Source organism: Humulus lupulus, chromosome 3 (genome assembly GCF_963169125.1).
Source record: "Humulus lupulus chromosome 3, drHumLupu1.1, whole genome shotgun sequence".
NCBI lineage: Eukaryota > Viridiplantae > Streptophyta > Magnoliopsida > Rosales > Cannabaceae > Humulus > Humulus lupulus.
In genome coordinates, this window is record NC_084795.1 from 42,403,218 (window position 1) to 42,416,162 (window position 12,945).

Sequence of the window (12,945 nt, forward strand, 5' to 3'; positions counted from 1 at the left end):
ATTTGACGTCGAAAGTGTGCTGGGATGTCTTCACGTTTAAGACACTCCTCGTGCTCTTGAATCAACCACTAATTTTGAGTGAATGGAGATTCAACTCAAGGAGAAGGTGGGTGGTAAAGGATTTCAAGCTCGGGCCCCCGACGATTCTCTGAAGATTGCGACATCTAACAAGAAAGAAAAAGGTGAGGACCCATTACTTGGAAAGAATGGAGATAAGAAATTTTTTGAGGACTTGAGCTCGAAAGCTCGAGACAACGGGATTAAAGAAGGTAAATAAAAATTAGAAAAGCTTGAAAATTCGAGACTAAATACTCGAAGTAAGCAAGGCAACTAGGATGACCTAACTGAGCTAATACAAGTTCGGGGAATCGAGAGTGACCACACGCGCGAAGTGGGAAGTTGATTATGAAAAACCTCAATTTTCAAGGAAAAGTTTGCATATAAACCCTATTTATGAACCCCTATTCCTTGCTCTATACGATACCCTTGTGTAACCTTTTCAAATCCCAAAAGGAAAAAAATACCACTTATCCTACAAATTTTCCTAAAAATATCCTTTTTACATTTTTTTATATTAGCATATTGGATCAAAATGCCTTTTTATTCTATAAATTTCCAAAAACCTAATCAAGAACTAGTAGGAAAAAGAAAGAAGGGTTTTTCTGTAAACCACAATAAGAAAATATCAGAAAAATTACACGTTGGAAGTTGATGATAGAATCGAAGAGTCGACTGGTAGTATCAGTGCAGAGAGATCCTTAGAAACTCGTTTTCAAAAGGGGATCGGGTGGGAAATTGAGAAATTCTTGAGATTTCTTGTATTTTCTTCTCAGAGAGCATGGAGGTTTTTAAGAAAAATAAAATGAAAGTGGTGATTGAGGAGGAAGAGAGGATTTATAAAAGGTTAAAATGGGGGCGAAGTTAGAATAAATGTCAATCGACAAAAGGGGATTAAATGAGAACTAATGGACTATATTTAATCTCGAAGATTGGCGACAAAAAAGTGGAATAGGAAAAGACGTTTGCAAAGAAAAGGTACTCGAGTATTCTATATGTCAAATCTCTTATTGACACGTGTCCACATTCAAGTGTGGTAGGTAAGCACATTTCCCGAAAGTGAAGTTCAAAAGTTTCCTTCTACTAGGATGGAAATCAATACTTTTGAGGGACCAAGAATGTTACACCCTCATTTTGAGAATAAATAAATAGTCTCAAAATGTAGGTTCGTAAGTTGTAAGCTCGAAATTAACAAGTATTGACATTATACTTGCACAAATAAACACAAAGTTCCAATGCCACGCCATCAACACATGAGCATGAATTGGAACTCATGAATTACGTGATCTCGAAAGTGCGCTGAAACAGTGTTCAAGCTCGAAGATGCGTTAAACATACACACAAAAAAGTTGTTAGGAAATCCCTATTTCTTTAGGATTAGGGTAAATCGTGTATTGAATCCCTATTTTTTATGAGATCTTTATTTAAATAATATATGCATTCAAGTTGTATTATTATTATTATTATTCAAATATTCATTTGAATTTAGATTTGAATATATGTTGTAACTTCTCTAAACTTGTGGGAAGATATTCTTGTAACCAGATCTATAAATAGTCTGGATTTGGTCATTTGTACTCAGGCACAACTTTGTACTGAAAAACGCTCTGTAAAATTGCTCATTCGTGAACCTTTAACGCAGACAAGTTAATAAAAGTGACTCGTGAACGTAGGCAGATTTTAATTGCTAAACCACGTAAAAAGCTATAACTTTTCTTTTCTTTCAATTTAATTGTTTAATTGCTCTACATAATTAAGTTGACGAAAAACGGCGTCAACAATTACTATTAGGGGTGCTCCCTAATAGTATATTGTGCTTTTAATACCACATGTATTGCTATTTGCTTTCTTTTTAGACGTGCCACTTGTTACTATTTTGTTAATTTTAGATGTAAAATGGTTCCTATTTTGGACATGAAACTATTTGCTTTAATTTTAGATATAAAATGGTACCTTTTTTGGACATGAAAGGTAACTCTCTCCCCAACCACCATTAACTTTTTGTGTTTTGAGTAGAAACTTTACTCCGTTGCGTATGGTTGGACTGTTGGTGTAAGTTTTACCAGCGGCTGTTAGTCCTCCAAGGGCAAACCATGTAGCATATATGAAACAAACTCCCCAGTTACCGTACCTATATATATATATGAAGTCAATATATATAGTAATAATTTCTACATAATTTGTTTACCAAATTTAGAAGAATAACACAATTTATAATGGTAAATGATTCGTACCATGAACCATCACGTGTTTGTATGTTTTCAAGATATCGAGCAGCTTTTGTTATGAACATCTTAATTTCATGTTCTCTATGCCCTGGATATAACTTCTTGAATAGTACTAAAGCTTGGATTGCAGCTGAAGTGCATTCAACATACTCGTCCTTAATAACTATTTCTTCTAGAAATTCCATGGGATTAAACACCTAAATTAATTTGATATAAATTAAAATTAAAACAATATATATGTTTTCTAATAAAAAATAAATAAATTAAAGAAAATTTACATTCTTTACTATTTTTTATAATTTAATTACAGAAATCACATACAAAATTTTATTTACAAAAATACATTATCACGTCATCAAAAAATACTGCTTTCTAAAAGTAATATACTTGAATTTGAAACTTTCCCGAAATCTCGGTTTTCCTGTTTTTCTGGATTTAAAAAAGTAACATTTTGGTTACTTAAAATGTTATAAGTTACCAATTGGTTACTTTTTCCATGAATTTTTTTTTATTTTTATAGCATATTATTTTATATACATTTTGGTTACATTCGTTACTTATTTTTTGAAAGTTTTTTATTTTAAGATATCGATTAGTCATTTTGAGGTTATATTATGGTGTATTATTACTTAAGATACTTTTACGTTGTCTATTAGTCATTTTTTATAAACTAATGAGTTACAATAAAATATAACAAATTACTGTATAACTTATTATTAAAAGTTACTTTTAGTATACTATACAATAATTTTTTTATATTCTATTTAAAAGTTACCAAACAATATTTTAAAGAATCTATTTTAACAAAGTTACTTGGAATATTTTTAAATAAATTTAAGTTGTTTAGAATGCAATATAGTATCTTTTAAAGGTAAAATAAGAATACAAATTTCAGTATATTAAATTTTTATCAAGTTTAAAATTTAGTTACTTTTTGGTTAACACAATATAAAAAAAAAATGTTGCTTTTTATTCTGGTCATCTTCTCTGGCGACGACCAAAAAACATATGCTTCTCACATATCAAAATGATCACATTGAAGAGTAGGTTGCGATTGTACTACTTTTGAGCCCAACCGACTAGCAGTGTGACCGGAAAAGATTTTTGAAATTAAAGATAAGAGAGAATGTAAGAAATTAATAAAAAAAATAGTGGAGAGAGAGAGGGGTATGTACCATGAAAAAAAAATTAAAATAAAAAGTTGAAAAAACCGGTATAACGGTGAAAAAAGTAACTAATTGATAACTTATTAACATTTTAAGTAACAAAAATGTTACTTTTTTAAACTCAGAAAAATGGGAAAATTGAGATTTCGAAAAAAATTTCAAATTTAGTTATATTACTTATAGAATCTAATATTTTTTTTTATAACAAAATTGTAAATAAAATTTTGTAGGTAATTTTTATAATTATTTTATATTATAAGTATATTAAAGATCTCTAAATTAAAACTATAAATAGCAATATAGATTCGATGTAAATAAAAAATTAATTGAATTATTAAAATAAAAAATATAAATGATCTCATATTTATATATATACTAGGTAAAAGTAACGGGCAATGCACGTTTGCTTAGTTTTAAAGTTATGAACATGCTTATTCAAACATGTATTTATTTTTATTATTTTTTAATTATCATATAAATTTTAAATAAATAAACAATATCATAAAAATAAATAAAATATGTTTAACATAAATGTATTAAAAAATTAGGGCAAAACATTGTCTATAATTTTAATAAAAACCAATTCATTTTTTTTTCAATATATAATATAATGAATTAGAGTTTTATAGTATATATAAATATTTATATCAACAATCTCTACTTATATGATATCTAAACACAACATTGTCATAGATATCTATTTACACTGCATGACATATATATAAATTACAATAATATTTAAAAAGAAATTAATAATAGAATAAAATAATAATAATAGAAAAAGTCATAGTGTAGAGTAATATACATGCATCAACTATTTTTAGTTTCTAATGTAACTCGCAATGTCCTTTGGTGAATTTGATAAAGAAAAAAAGCTACAATCATATTAATATTATACATGCAAGTTTGTTTCTAGTTGATAATATATTATATTGTGTTATATATTTAATATGATATTATTATAAAACGTGAAGTTTAAGTTTAAGTTTAATTAAATTTTATTTATATTATAAAACATATGATTTTATTATTTTTAAATAAGTGTCATTGTAAAATATCTCAAAAATATCATATTTTAATTTGTTTATTTATTCATTTAATTTTATTTAAGTTTAAATCATGTTTACAATCTACCGTTAAATATATGAATATTCTGTTATATATAAAAATATTCCGTTAAAGTTAAAAAAAAAAAAACTATTAAAACAAAAAATTTCCATTATTTACACATCTATATATATATAAAGGAGAGCTTCAAGGAGATGACGTGACACTTTAAAATTACTCCAAACTATTTTTTCTATTTTCTCCTCTAATCTAATTTTTTTATTCATTTTAATTATTAATTATTTAAACTTTATTTTTTTAAATATGTAAATAAGATATTTTTTTAATATAGCTTCAAAGAGATAATGTGGTACTCTAAAATTACTCAAAACTATTTTTTCTATTTTCTCCTTTAATCTAATTTTTTTATCCATTTTTATTATTAATTATTTAAACTTTATTTTTTAAAATATTTAAATAAGATATTTTTTTAATATATATATAAAGGAGAGCTTCAAGGAGGAGATGATGGGGCACTCTAAAATTACTCCAAACTATTTTTTATATTTTCTCCTTTAATCTAATTTTTTTTATTCATTTTTATTATTAATAACTATTTTTTTCTATTTTCTCCTGTAATGTAATTTTTTATTCATTTTTATTATTAATTATTTAAACTTTATTTTTTAAAATATTTAAATAAGATATTTTTTTAATATATATATAAAGGAGAGCTTCAAGGAGGAGATGATGGGGCACTCTAAAATTACTCCAAACTATTTTTTTATATTTTCTCCTTTAATCTAATTTTTTTTATTCATTTTTATTATTAATAACTATTTTTTTCTATTTTCTCCTGTAATGTAATTTTTTATTCATTTTTATTATTAATTATTTAAACTTTATTTTTTTAAATATTTAAATAAGATATTTTTTTAATTAAATACCTAATAAACTAACAAAAAATAAAATAATAAAAAAACTACATAATATACTAATAAAATAAAAAATTTGAAGCGGTATATAAAAAATCATATCGTGTGGTGATATATAGTTAGTTTGGAAAAAACATAGACACTCTATTATGCTAATCTATATCTATATATTATGAGTAATTATTGGAACACACTTAAATTGCACACAATTTTTACACACAATGATATGTATTTAATCTCAACCACATAATCAAAAGTGATGCGTCCCCACTTAAGAATATCTATGGCTAAAATTGAATTTACATCATAGTGTGTAAAAAGTGTGTGCAATTAGAGTGTATATCTAACATTACTTGTATATTATATAAGGGAGAACTTCAATGAGATAATGTGGGAGTCTAAAATTTTACAAGATATTATTATTTACTCTATATATTTTAATCGTTTAAAAAACTAAAATTGCTCCAAAGCATTCTATTTATTTTCTCCTTTACACATTTAAAAAATATAGTAATAAAAAAAACGTAACTACTAACTACGCCTATATATAAATTAATACATTCAAAAAAATATATTTTATAAATTAATGAAGTAATGTATTTTACGTAAATATTGTTTTATTTTAGATATATGTGTTTTAAAAAATGTAGTTTAAAAATAGCATATATCTATAGATAAAAAAAAAACATAAAGAGCTATAAATTAATACTTAAATATCTAACTTTTTAAAAAAATAAAAAACAAAAAGGTAAAATTTCAAATTCCAAACCAAAATATATTAACAATTAAAAATATCAATAAATATACACATCAATATATATACACATGATATTAATTTGATTAAAATTTTATTTAAAGAGCTGTTAAAACGTAAAAAATTTCAAATTCAAAACCAAAATATCTAAACAATTAAAAATATCAATACATATAAACATAATATTAATTTGCTTAAGAATTTATTTAGCTTCATGATTTGGCTCTCAATTAGTCAAGTGAGCAATAATCAATAATTCAAGTTTCAAGGTATTCAATCTCTCTCTCACTCTCTCTATATATATATATGAATATATGTGTATATATATAAATTGTATATCTAAAATTGTTAGTTTATGTATATATCATATAAACAAATATAGAAATGTCCATGATCCTTTAGAAATGTGACGAAACATGCTTTTGAAGTCACCTGAAGGATTATCTTTCACCTTTGCAAGTTTTGTGTATAAAAAATTAAATAATTAATAGAGTAAAAATATGCAATCTTTGTGGAGTGAAACTAGAATTTATTGTAGCGAGATTGTTTCAATAATTATGCTTTTAGGAGTTTAAATAAAAAATTCATAGTTTTTGAGACTTTTATTTGAAAAAAAGAATTATAGAATCAAAATAAAATTGAGAGGGGCTTGAACCTCCCATACTATGCACAAGATGCATGCACGCTGTTTGAAAAGATATATTATAGATCGCTTTGCATAAAAATATGCCATGTTTAATAAATGAGGTAACGAATGATCAATCTGGCATTGTTAACAACGTTTGAAAAAAACATAAACAAAAAAAAAGTGAAGAAAATACTACTAAGAAAATGTTTATACTTCAGTTTTTATAGCTTAAAAGACTTTTAAATGGGGCAAAAATAAAGTAGTTAATATTTTACTCCAGTTTTTTTTTTTATGTAAAACCAATTTAAAATTGGTAACTGACCTACTACTTCGGTTCTAGTGTAAGGAAAATATGCCTATAGAACGTAACATAATGAAACTAGTAACTGCAAGTTTAATGAAAACAAACCTATGGGACATAACATAATAAAAGTCTCATATGGGTATTTTATGAGTGATGCAAAAATAGCAATTACTAGTAGGGAGGAAAACAAACCTATGGGATATAACATAATTTAACTAGTTATTGCAAATTTGATGAGTAATTATTTGAGTATTGATGATTTGTTGAGAATGATTATGAACACAAACACGCAGTGAACTCAAAAGTGAGATGAGGAGTATTTAAATTGAAATTCTAATTTATGATGACTGAATATGTTTTGGAATTATATTTGTATGACATTGATTGTTTTGAGGCTTGATCTATAATTGTTGATTTGATTCATGTTTATCTTTGTTTTAGAGTGTTAAAGCTTCTTTCCTAAAGGCAAAGAAAAGTTAAGTTTGAGGGAATTTATTCGGTAGATTTTATTATATTTTTAAGATGTAATCTAATGTGTGTTTTTTAGTGTTTCCAATTTTTTTTGTTCATTTTTATGTTTAGTTTGGTCTTATTGATCAAGTATAAGATAGGGAGAAAAATGGGAAGAAATGGCTTCAAACCAACTAACATGTATGAAGAACTTAACATCTAGCCTAGTCGCATTAGGTTGTGGCACTATCGACCTCAAATAAATCAGGGACTGAACGGCATCTAGCTCGATCGCTAGAACCTAATGTGGCTGCGCTGCAATCCGAGCAGACAATTTTGAGAGCGTTTTAAGGGTATTTTTTGGGTATTGTTCGAACCTTAATCATAAAGCATTGTAATACACGCATTAATGATCATTTTAGAGTACTTTTAGAGCCTAGATATAGTGGTGGAGGCTAGACAGAGTGGAGAGACATAGATGGTTCTTGGAGTTTTCCTTCTTCTTGTGTTCTTTTTCATTATGTGTTCTTCTATTGATTTCGTAATTGTGTTTTGTTATTATTATGAACTAAACAATTTTTTAGGGTTATAATGTTGTTAAACATTAATCTTTATTATCTTCTATGAAATTTTTTGTTTTTTTTCTTCATTAACCATATTGATTTCTCTAATTTGTATTTATGTTAATGAATGCTTGATCACCATTAATACAATATGAAAAGTGAGAACTGAATATGCTATGTTTAAATAGGGAATTTCTCATTTAGGGGCTTCACTTTAAGCCCTACCGGTAGGGCTTTCAGTGTTCTCGATATTTGAATAGTTTTCGGCGCGATTTTTTTTTATGACAGTGTATACTGTAGCTATTTAGAGCATCGACGCGATTTTTAGAAAATTCTGAATGGTTTACAGTACCGAAATCTAGGTTCAAACATGTTGTTGCACGCATGACTAATTTTTTTATGTGCGTGGAAAGTAATATGTGTGAACCTGGTTTTCGGTACTGTAAACTATTCAGAATTTTCTAAAAATTTGCAGGATGCTCTAACACAACTACAATATACACTAACATAAAAAAATCGTGCTAAACTGTTCACGAGTCGAGAACACTGAATAGCCTCACCGGTAGGGCTTAAACTGAAATCCCTATAGGAAAATTGTCTTACTTAAATAATTATATATAGTAGGGTCATTATTGGATGAGAATACCTCTTATATATATGTAGCCCTATAAGTTTCAATAATCTTAATGTCATATAATATGATAGAATTGTCACAAAGGTGTAAGAAATTTTCATGATAGATGAAGCTTTTGAATCTTGCTAAACACATTAGAAAACTTGTCATCAATATAGGAAATTAGGGAATTAGATTAGAGATAATAAATAAGATTATTTGATGAAGTCAGAAACACTAAATTTTTTAATTTAGTGAATTTAAGTTTTTGATTCTTTATTTTCTTAATTTCTTGTTTTTATTTTATTTCTCAATATTGATCTTTAGTAATCATATAGACTAAAAGCTAGACATATTGATATTTTATAAACAATCTTGTTGGGAACAATAATTTTACTTAGGTAAATGATATATTAAAAAAAATAAAAAATTGAAAATCCACCAACAAACAAAGTTGTGGCGACCCCAGCCCTTGCGCGCCCAACACCCAACATGCCCAACACCCATGCGCACCCAACCCTATGACCCCAACCTCACAACCCTGACCCCCGCTGCCACCCCCACCTCAAAACCCGAGCCCTGACCCCATCGCCTAGCACATCACGAACCCAGTGCCCAACGACCCCTACAAGCCTAGCCACCAGCGACCCTTGCGAACTCCGCAAGCCTAGCCACCTACGACCACTGGACCCCTATGATCCACGCAAGGCCAGCAACCCTAGATCCCACCACCGACTACCTTCCTAAGCACACACACACACACACACAGAGAGAGAGAGAGAGAGAGAGAGAGAGAGAGAGAGAGAGAGAGAGAGAGAGAGAGAGAGAGAGAGAGAGAGAGAGAGAGAGAGAGAGAGTGAGAGTGTGTGAGATTGAGGGAAAATGTGAGAGATAGAAAGCGAGGGTGAGATGTTAAAGATAGGGGTGGCTAGGGTTCAAAGAGATAGAGAGAGAGTGTGACTGATTGAAAAGAGAGAGAGAGGGAGAGAGAGAGAGAGAGAGAGAGAGAGAGAGAGAGAGAGAGAGTGAGTGGGAAAATGTGTGGGGCCCATAATTATTTTGAATATAAGAAAAAAATAACATAAGTGACAGTTTTCAACTACCACAAATGAGCTCAATTGTGACAGTGCAAAACTGACACAAATGAGCTCGTTTGCGTTAGTTGAAAACTACCAGAAACACGCTTCATTAATAACGTCAGTTTACTCACTAACGCAAATGCCCTTTATTTTGTGTTAGTTGCCAACTGACACAAATGTTCAAACTGAGTCAACCGCGTCAGTCACTGTTGACTGACACGTTTGACTGACAAAAAATGAGTATTTTGTTGTAGTGGCAATATTAGTATATTACACAAACAACTATATGATTTACGTTCCAAACCTATCTCATTTATTAAAGGGAATTTTTTTTTTATAAAAATGGCTTTAATTCCATTACTGTGCAAAAATATGTGGATTATAATTTTCCTAATTTGTAAAAATTTATTAAAGAAAAAAAAACAAAATATGGGAAATACATTTACTAACTAACTAAATATGAAAACTAAATTTAAAACCAAAACACATCTGCCAAACATGGTACTATTGTAAATTAGCATTACATTATTCTCTCTCTCAAACCCTAGCACACAAACCCTTTCTCTCTCCAAACCCAACCACACAAACCCTTTTCTTTCTCTCCCATTTCTCTTCTCTTTCCCTTTGCTCTCGCCACCTCCCTTGTCTCCCACTCGCCTACCTCACCATCACCACCACCATCTTCGGCCACCCACCCTCACCACATGTGATTCACCTTAGGCGCACACCTCTGCAAAACCCAGCTCAGAACACCCAGTCGCGCCATCGACTCAGTACCCGAATGCCTAGCTCTTCACGACCCAGGCACGCAACTAGCTCCCCAGTCGCGAGCCAGTATTAGTCGTAAGCTCCCATTAACCCAACCCCCAATTTGCACATCTCTGCGTGATTCCATTTGCGAGCCCCCAAATCCTAGGCGACCTGAATCCCACAACCGCACCTAGGTGCGCAATTTCAAGCTCAGGCAAGTGAGCCCAAAATTTGAGTGACCCAGCTCCGAGACTCTGAGTCCATCCTCATGACAATCCACACCCAAACGCGAACCACCGCTCACCTCCATCTCTGTCGTTGGGCATATCCGAAAGTCTCGCCGATCCCGAGATCCATCGCCACCCCTCTACCATTTTTTTATCTGAATATTTTTTTTCGAGGTGATGCAGGAAGGTGGTCGGAGTGGAAGGTCGACAATGAGAGGCAGTTGGCGACTAGGGTTCTTGGTGAGGGAAGAGAAAAAGATGGGAGAGAGAGAAATGGGTAGGTCTGTTTTTTTTTTCCTATCTTCAGGTATGTGGTAACTTGTTACCATCACATTCTTTGTGTGTATATATCTGAGGGTAACTTGTTACCTTCACGTTTTTATATGTGTATATTTTTGGTTCATTTACGGTAACTGGTTACCTGTGCTACTAAAATTATAGTTACTTCTTCTTGCTTTTTTAATGAAATATTCTTTCTCTTTTTCCTTCAAATTTGATGATTCTTTTCATATTTAATGAGTATCATGTCGCCCTCTTATGGTAACTGGTTACCTCTCTTACTGTAGAATGTTACTCATCTTAGGGTAACTGGTTACTCCTCCTGATACATGTTATTTAACCTAGCTCTAGGATTTTTTTTCTTTTACATTACTGTGAAAGATCAATCAAGTAATTAGTTTCCTTACCCAGACTTTGAAAAAAAAAACGTACAATCTAAAAGAAAGGAAAAAAATGTTTATAATAAATATAAAAAAATTAATAAACACAATTCATATTAAAAAAAATTGCAAAACAACCAAAACAAATTTAATATAAAAATAGTTATATAAAGTTAATATAAAAAAATAAAAAAAAGCTAAAAAAATAATAATAATCAAATTACAAAAATACTTCTAAATTAATAAAACTTGATTAAGAATAAAACTATGATATAAACCAACTTTTGTACAAAAATATAAGAAACTAAACCCATAAAAGTGAAAATTCTTTAAAAAAAAAAAGTTATATTTTTTCAAACTTTATTAAAATTCTCGTACAAAATGTAATTTCATCTTTATTAAAATTGTGACTACGGTATAAGTACATGTGTTTTGCCCTTAATTGGTTGCATGATTTTTATTTCCTTTTTCTAATACATGGAGTGAGGGAATTTGATATTTTAAGGTGTTGCTTACTCTCCATTTATCGTTATTAATATTATTTTTTAAAGAATTTATGAGATGTAAACTGAAGTTTTAATTAGAACTAACCTGCGATTTCTTTATGAAGTCGTGACCTCTTGCCAAAGTTGGTCCAACTTCATCAACAAGGTCACAAGCAATCAAAGCTTGAACAGCAAAACTAGCATCCCATAATTGACTACCAAAACTCTGCAACAAAAGCGTAAATATTTAGATTTTTTTTTATTTGTTATCAAACCAATTTTCTCTTAATGATAAAATATAAAGTAATACTGTGGCACATCACAACACTGCACACTAATACAAATACAAATACAAATACAGGCCTACAACATTAAATTATCACATGAAACTCACATATGTATTAGTGTGGTGTTGAACACACCACATGTGCCTCTTTCCATTATTGTAAAATCTATTTGTTAACATCACTTAACATAATTATCTCTATATACTTTTATTTTTTGTGTGTGTGTAAAATAAGATATGTCTACTAAGTAGTGAGTACTAACTTGTATCTTCAATCCATCTTCAGCAATCCATATGTAGTCTGGGATCCTTGCAAGATGTTTTTTGAAATAGTCACTATTAGGATCTTCAATCCAACATGCAAGCATACATAACACCTATATCAAATAAAAAGTGAGAACAAGTATCTATAAAATATAATGATTTGGATAGTGTTATAATAAATAATCTTAGTGTACGATTAATATTGTAATCACCTTTTCTACACAACCAATAGTAATATATCGACTATTCTCATCTTCATAATGAATATGCTTCATTGTTTTTTGTAGAGCTTTTTCTCTTATAAATTGATTTAAAGGCCAACGAGTTAGAAGAGGCTCCATGCTTATGTATAGACTATCCCATAAAAAATCTTGTATCCAAGGATGGGGATAATAAAGATCCTCCTACAAATGTTATACATTAATGAAGTATTAGGTATACACTTTTACC

General features: G+C 29.3%; 1 protein-coding gene across 1 annotated transcript in view; it reads right to left on the minus strand.

Moving 5' to 3' along the window:
* LOC133824021 (beta-amyrin synthase-like) overlaps nucleotides 1-12,945 on the minus strand; it is a 57,644-nt gene that overhangs the window by 26,596 nt on the left and 18,103 nt on the right. The window contains exons 7-13 of the mRNA XM_062256879.1: nucleotides 12,708-12,899; nucleotides 12,495-12,608; nucleotides 12,052-12,171; nucleotides 6,562-6,638; nucleotides 2,673-2,706; nucleotides 2,292-2,482; nucleotides 2,011-2,188 (exon numbers count right to left, since the gene is read on the minus strand). Of these exons, the coding sequence (XP_062112863.1) occupies nucleotides 2,011-2,188; nucleotides 2,292-2,482; nucleotides 2,673-2,706; nucleotides 6,562-6,638; nucleotides 12,052-12,171; nucleotides 12,495-12,608; nucleotides 12,708-12,899 (906 nt within the window). The remainder of the gene's footprint in view (nucleotides 1-2,010; nucleotides 2,189-2,291; nucleotides 2,483-2,672; nucleotides 2,707-6,561; nucleotides 6,639-12,051; nucleotides 12,172-12,494; nucleotides 12,609-12,707; nucleotides 12,900-12,945) is intronic.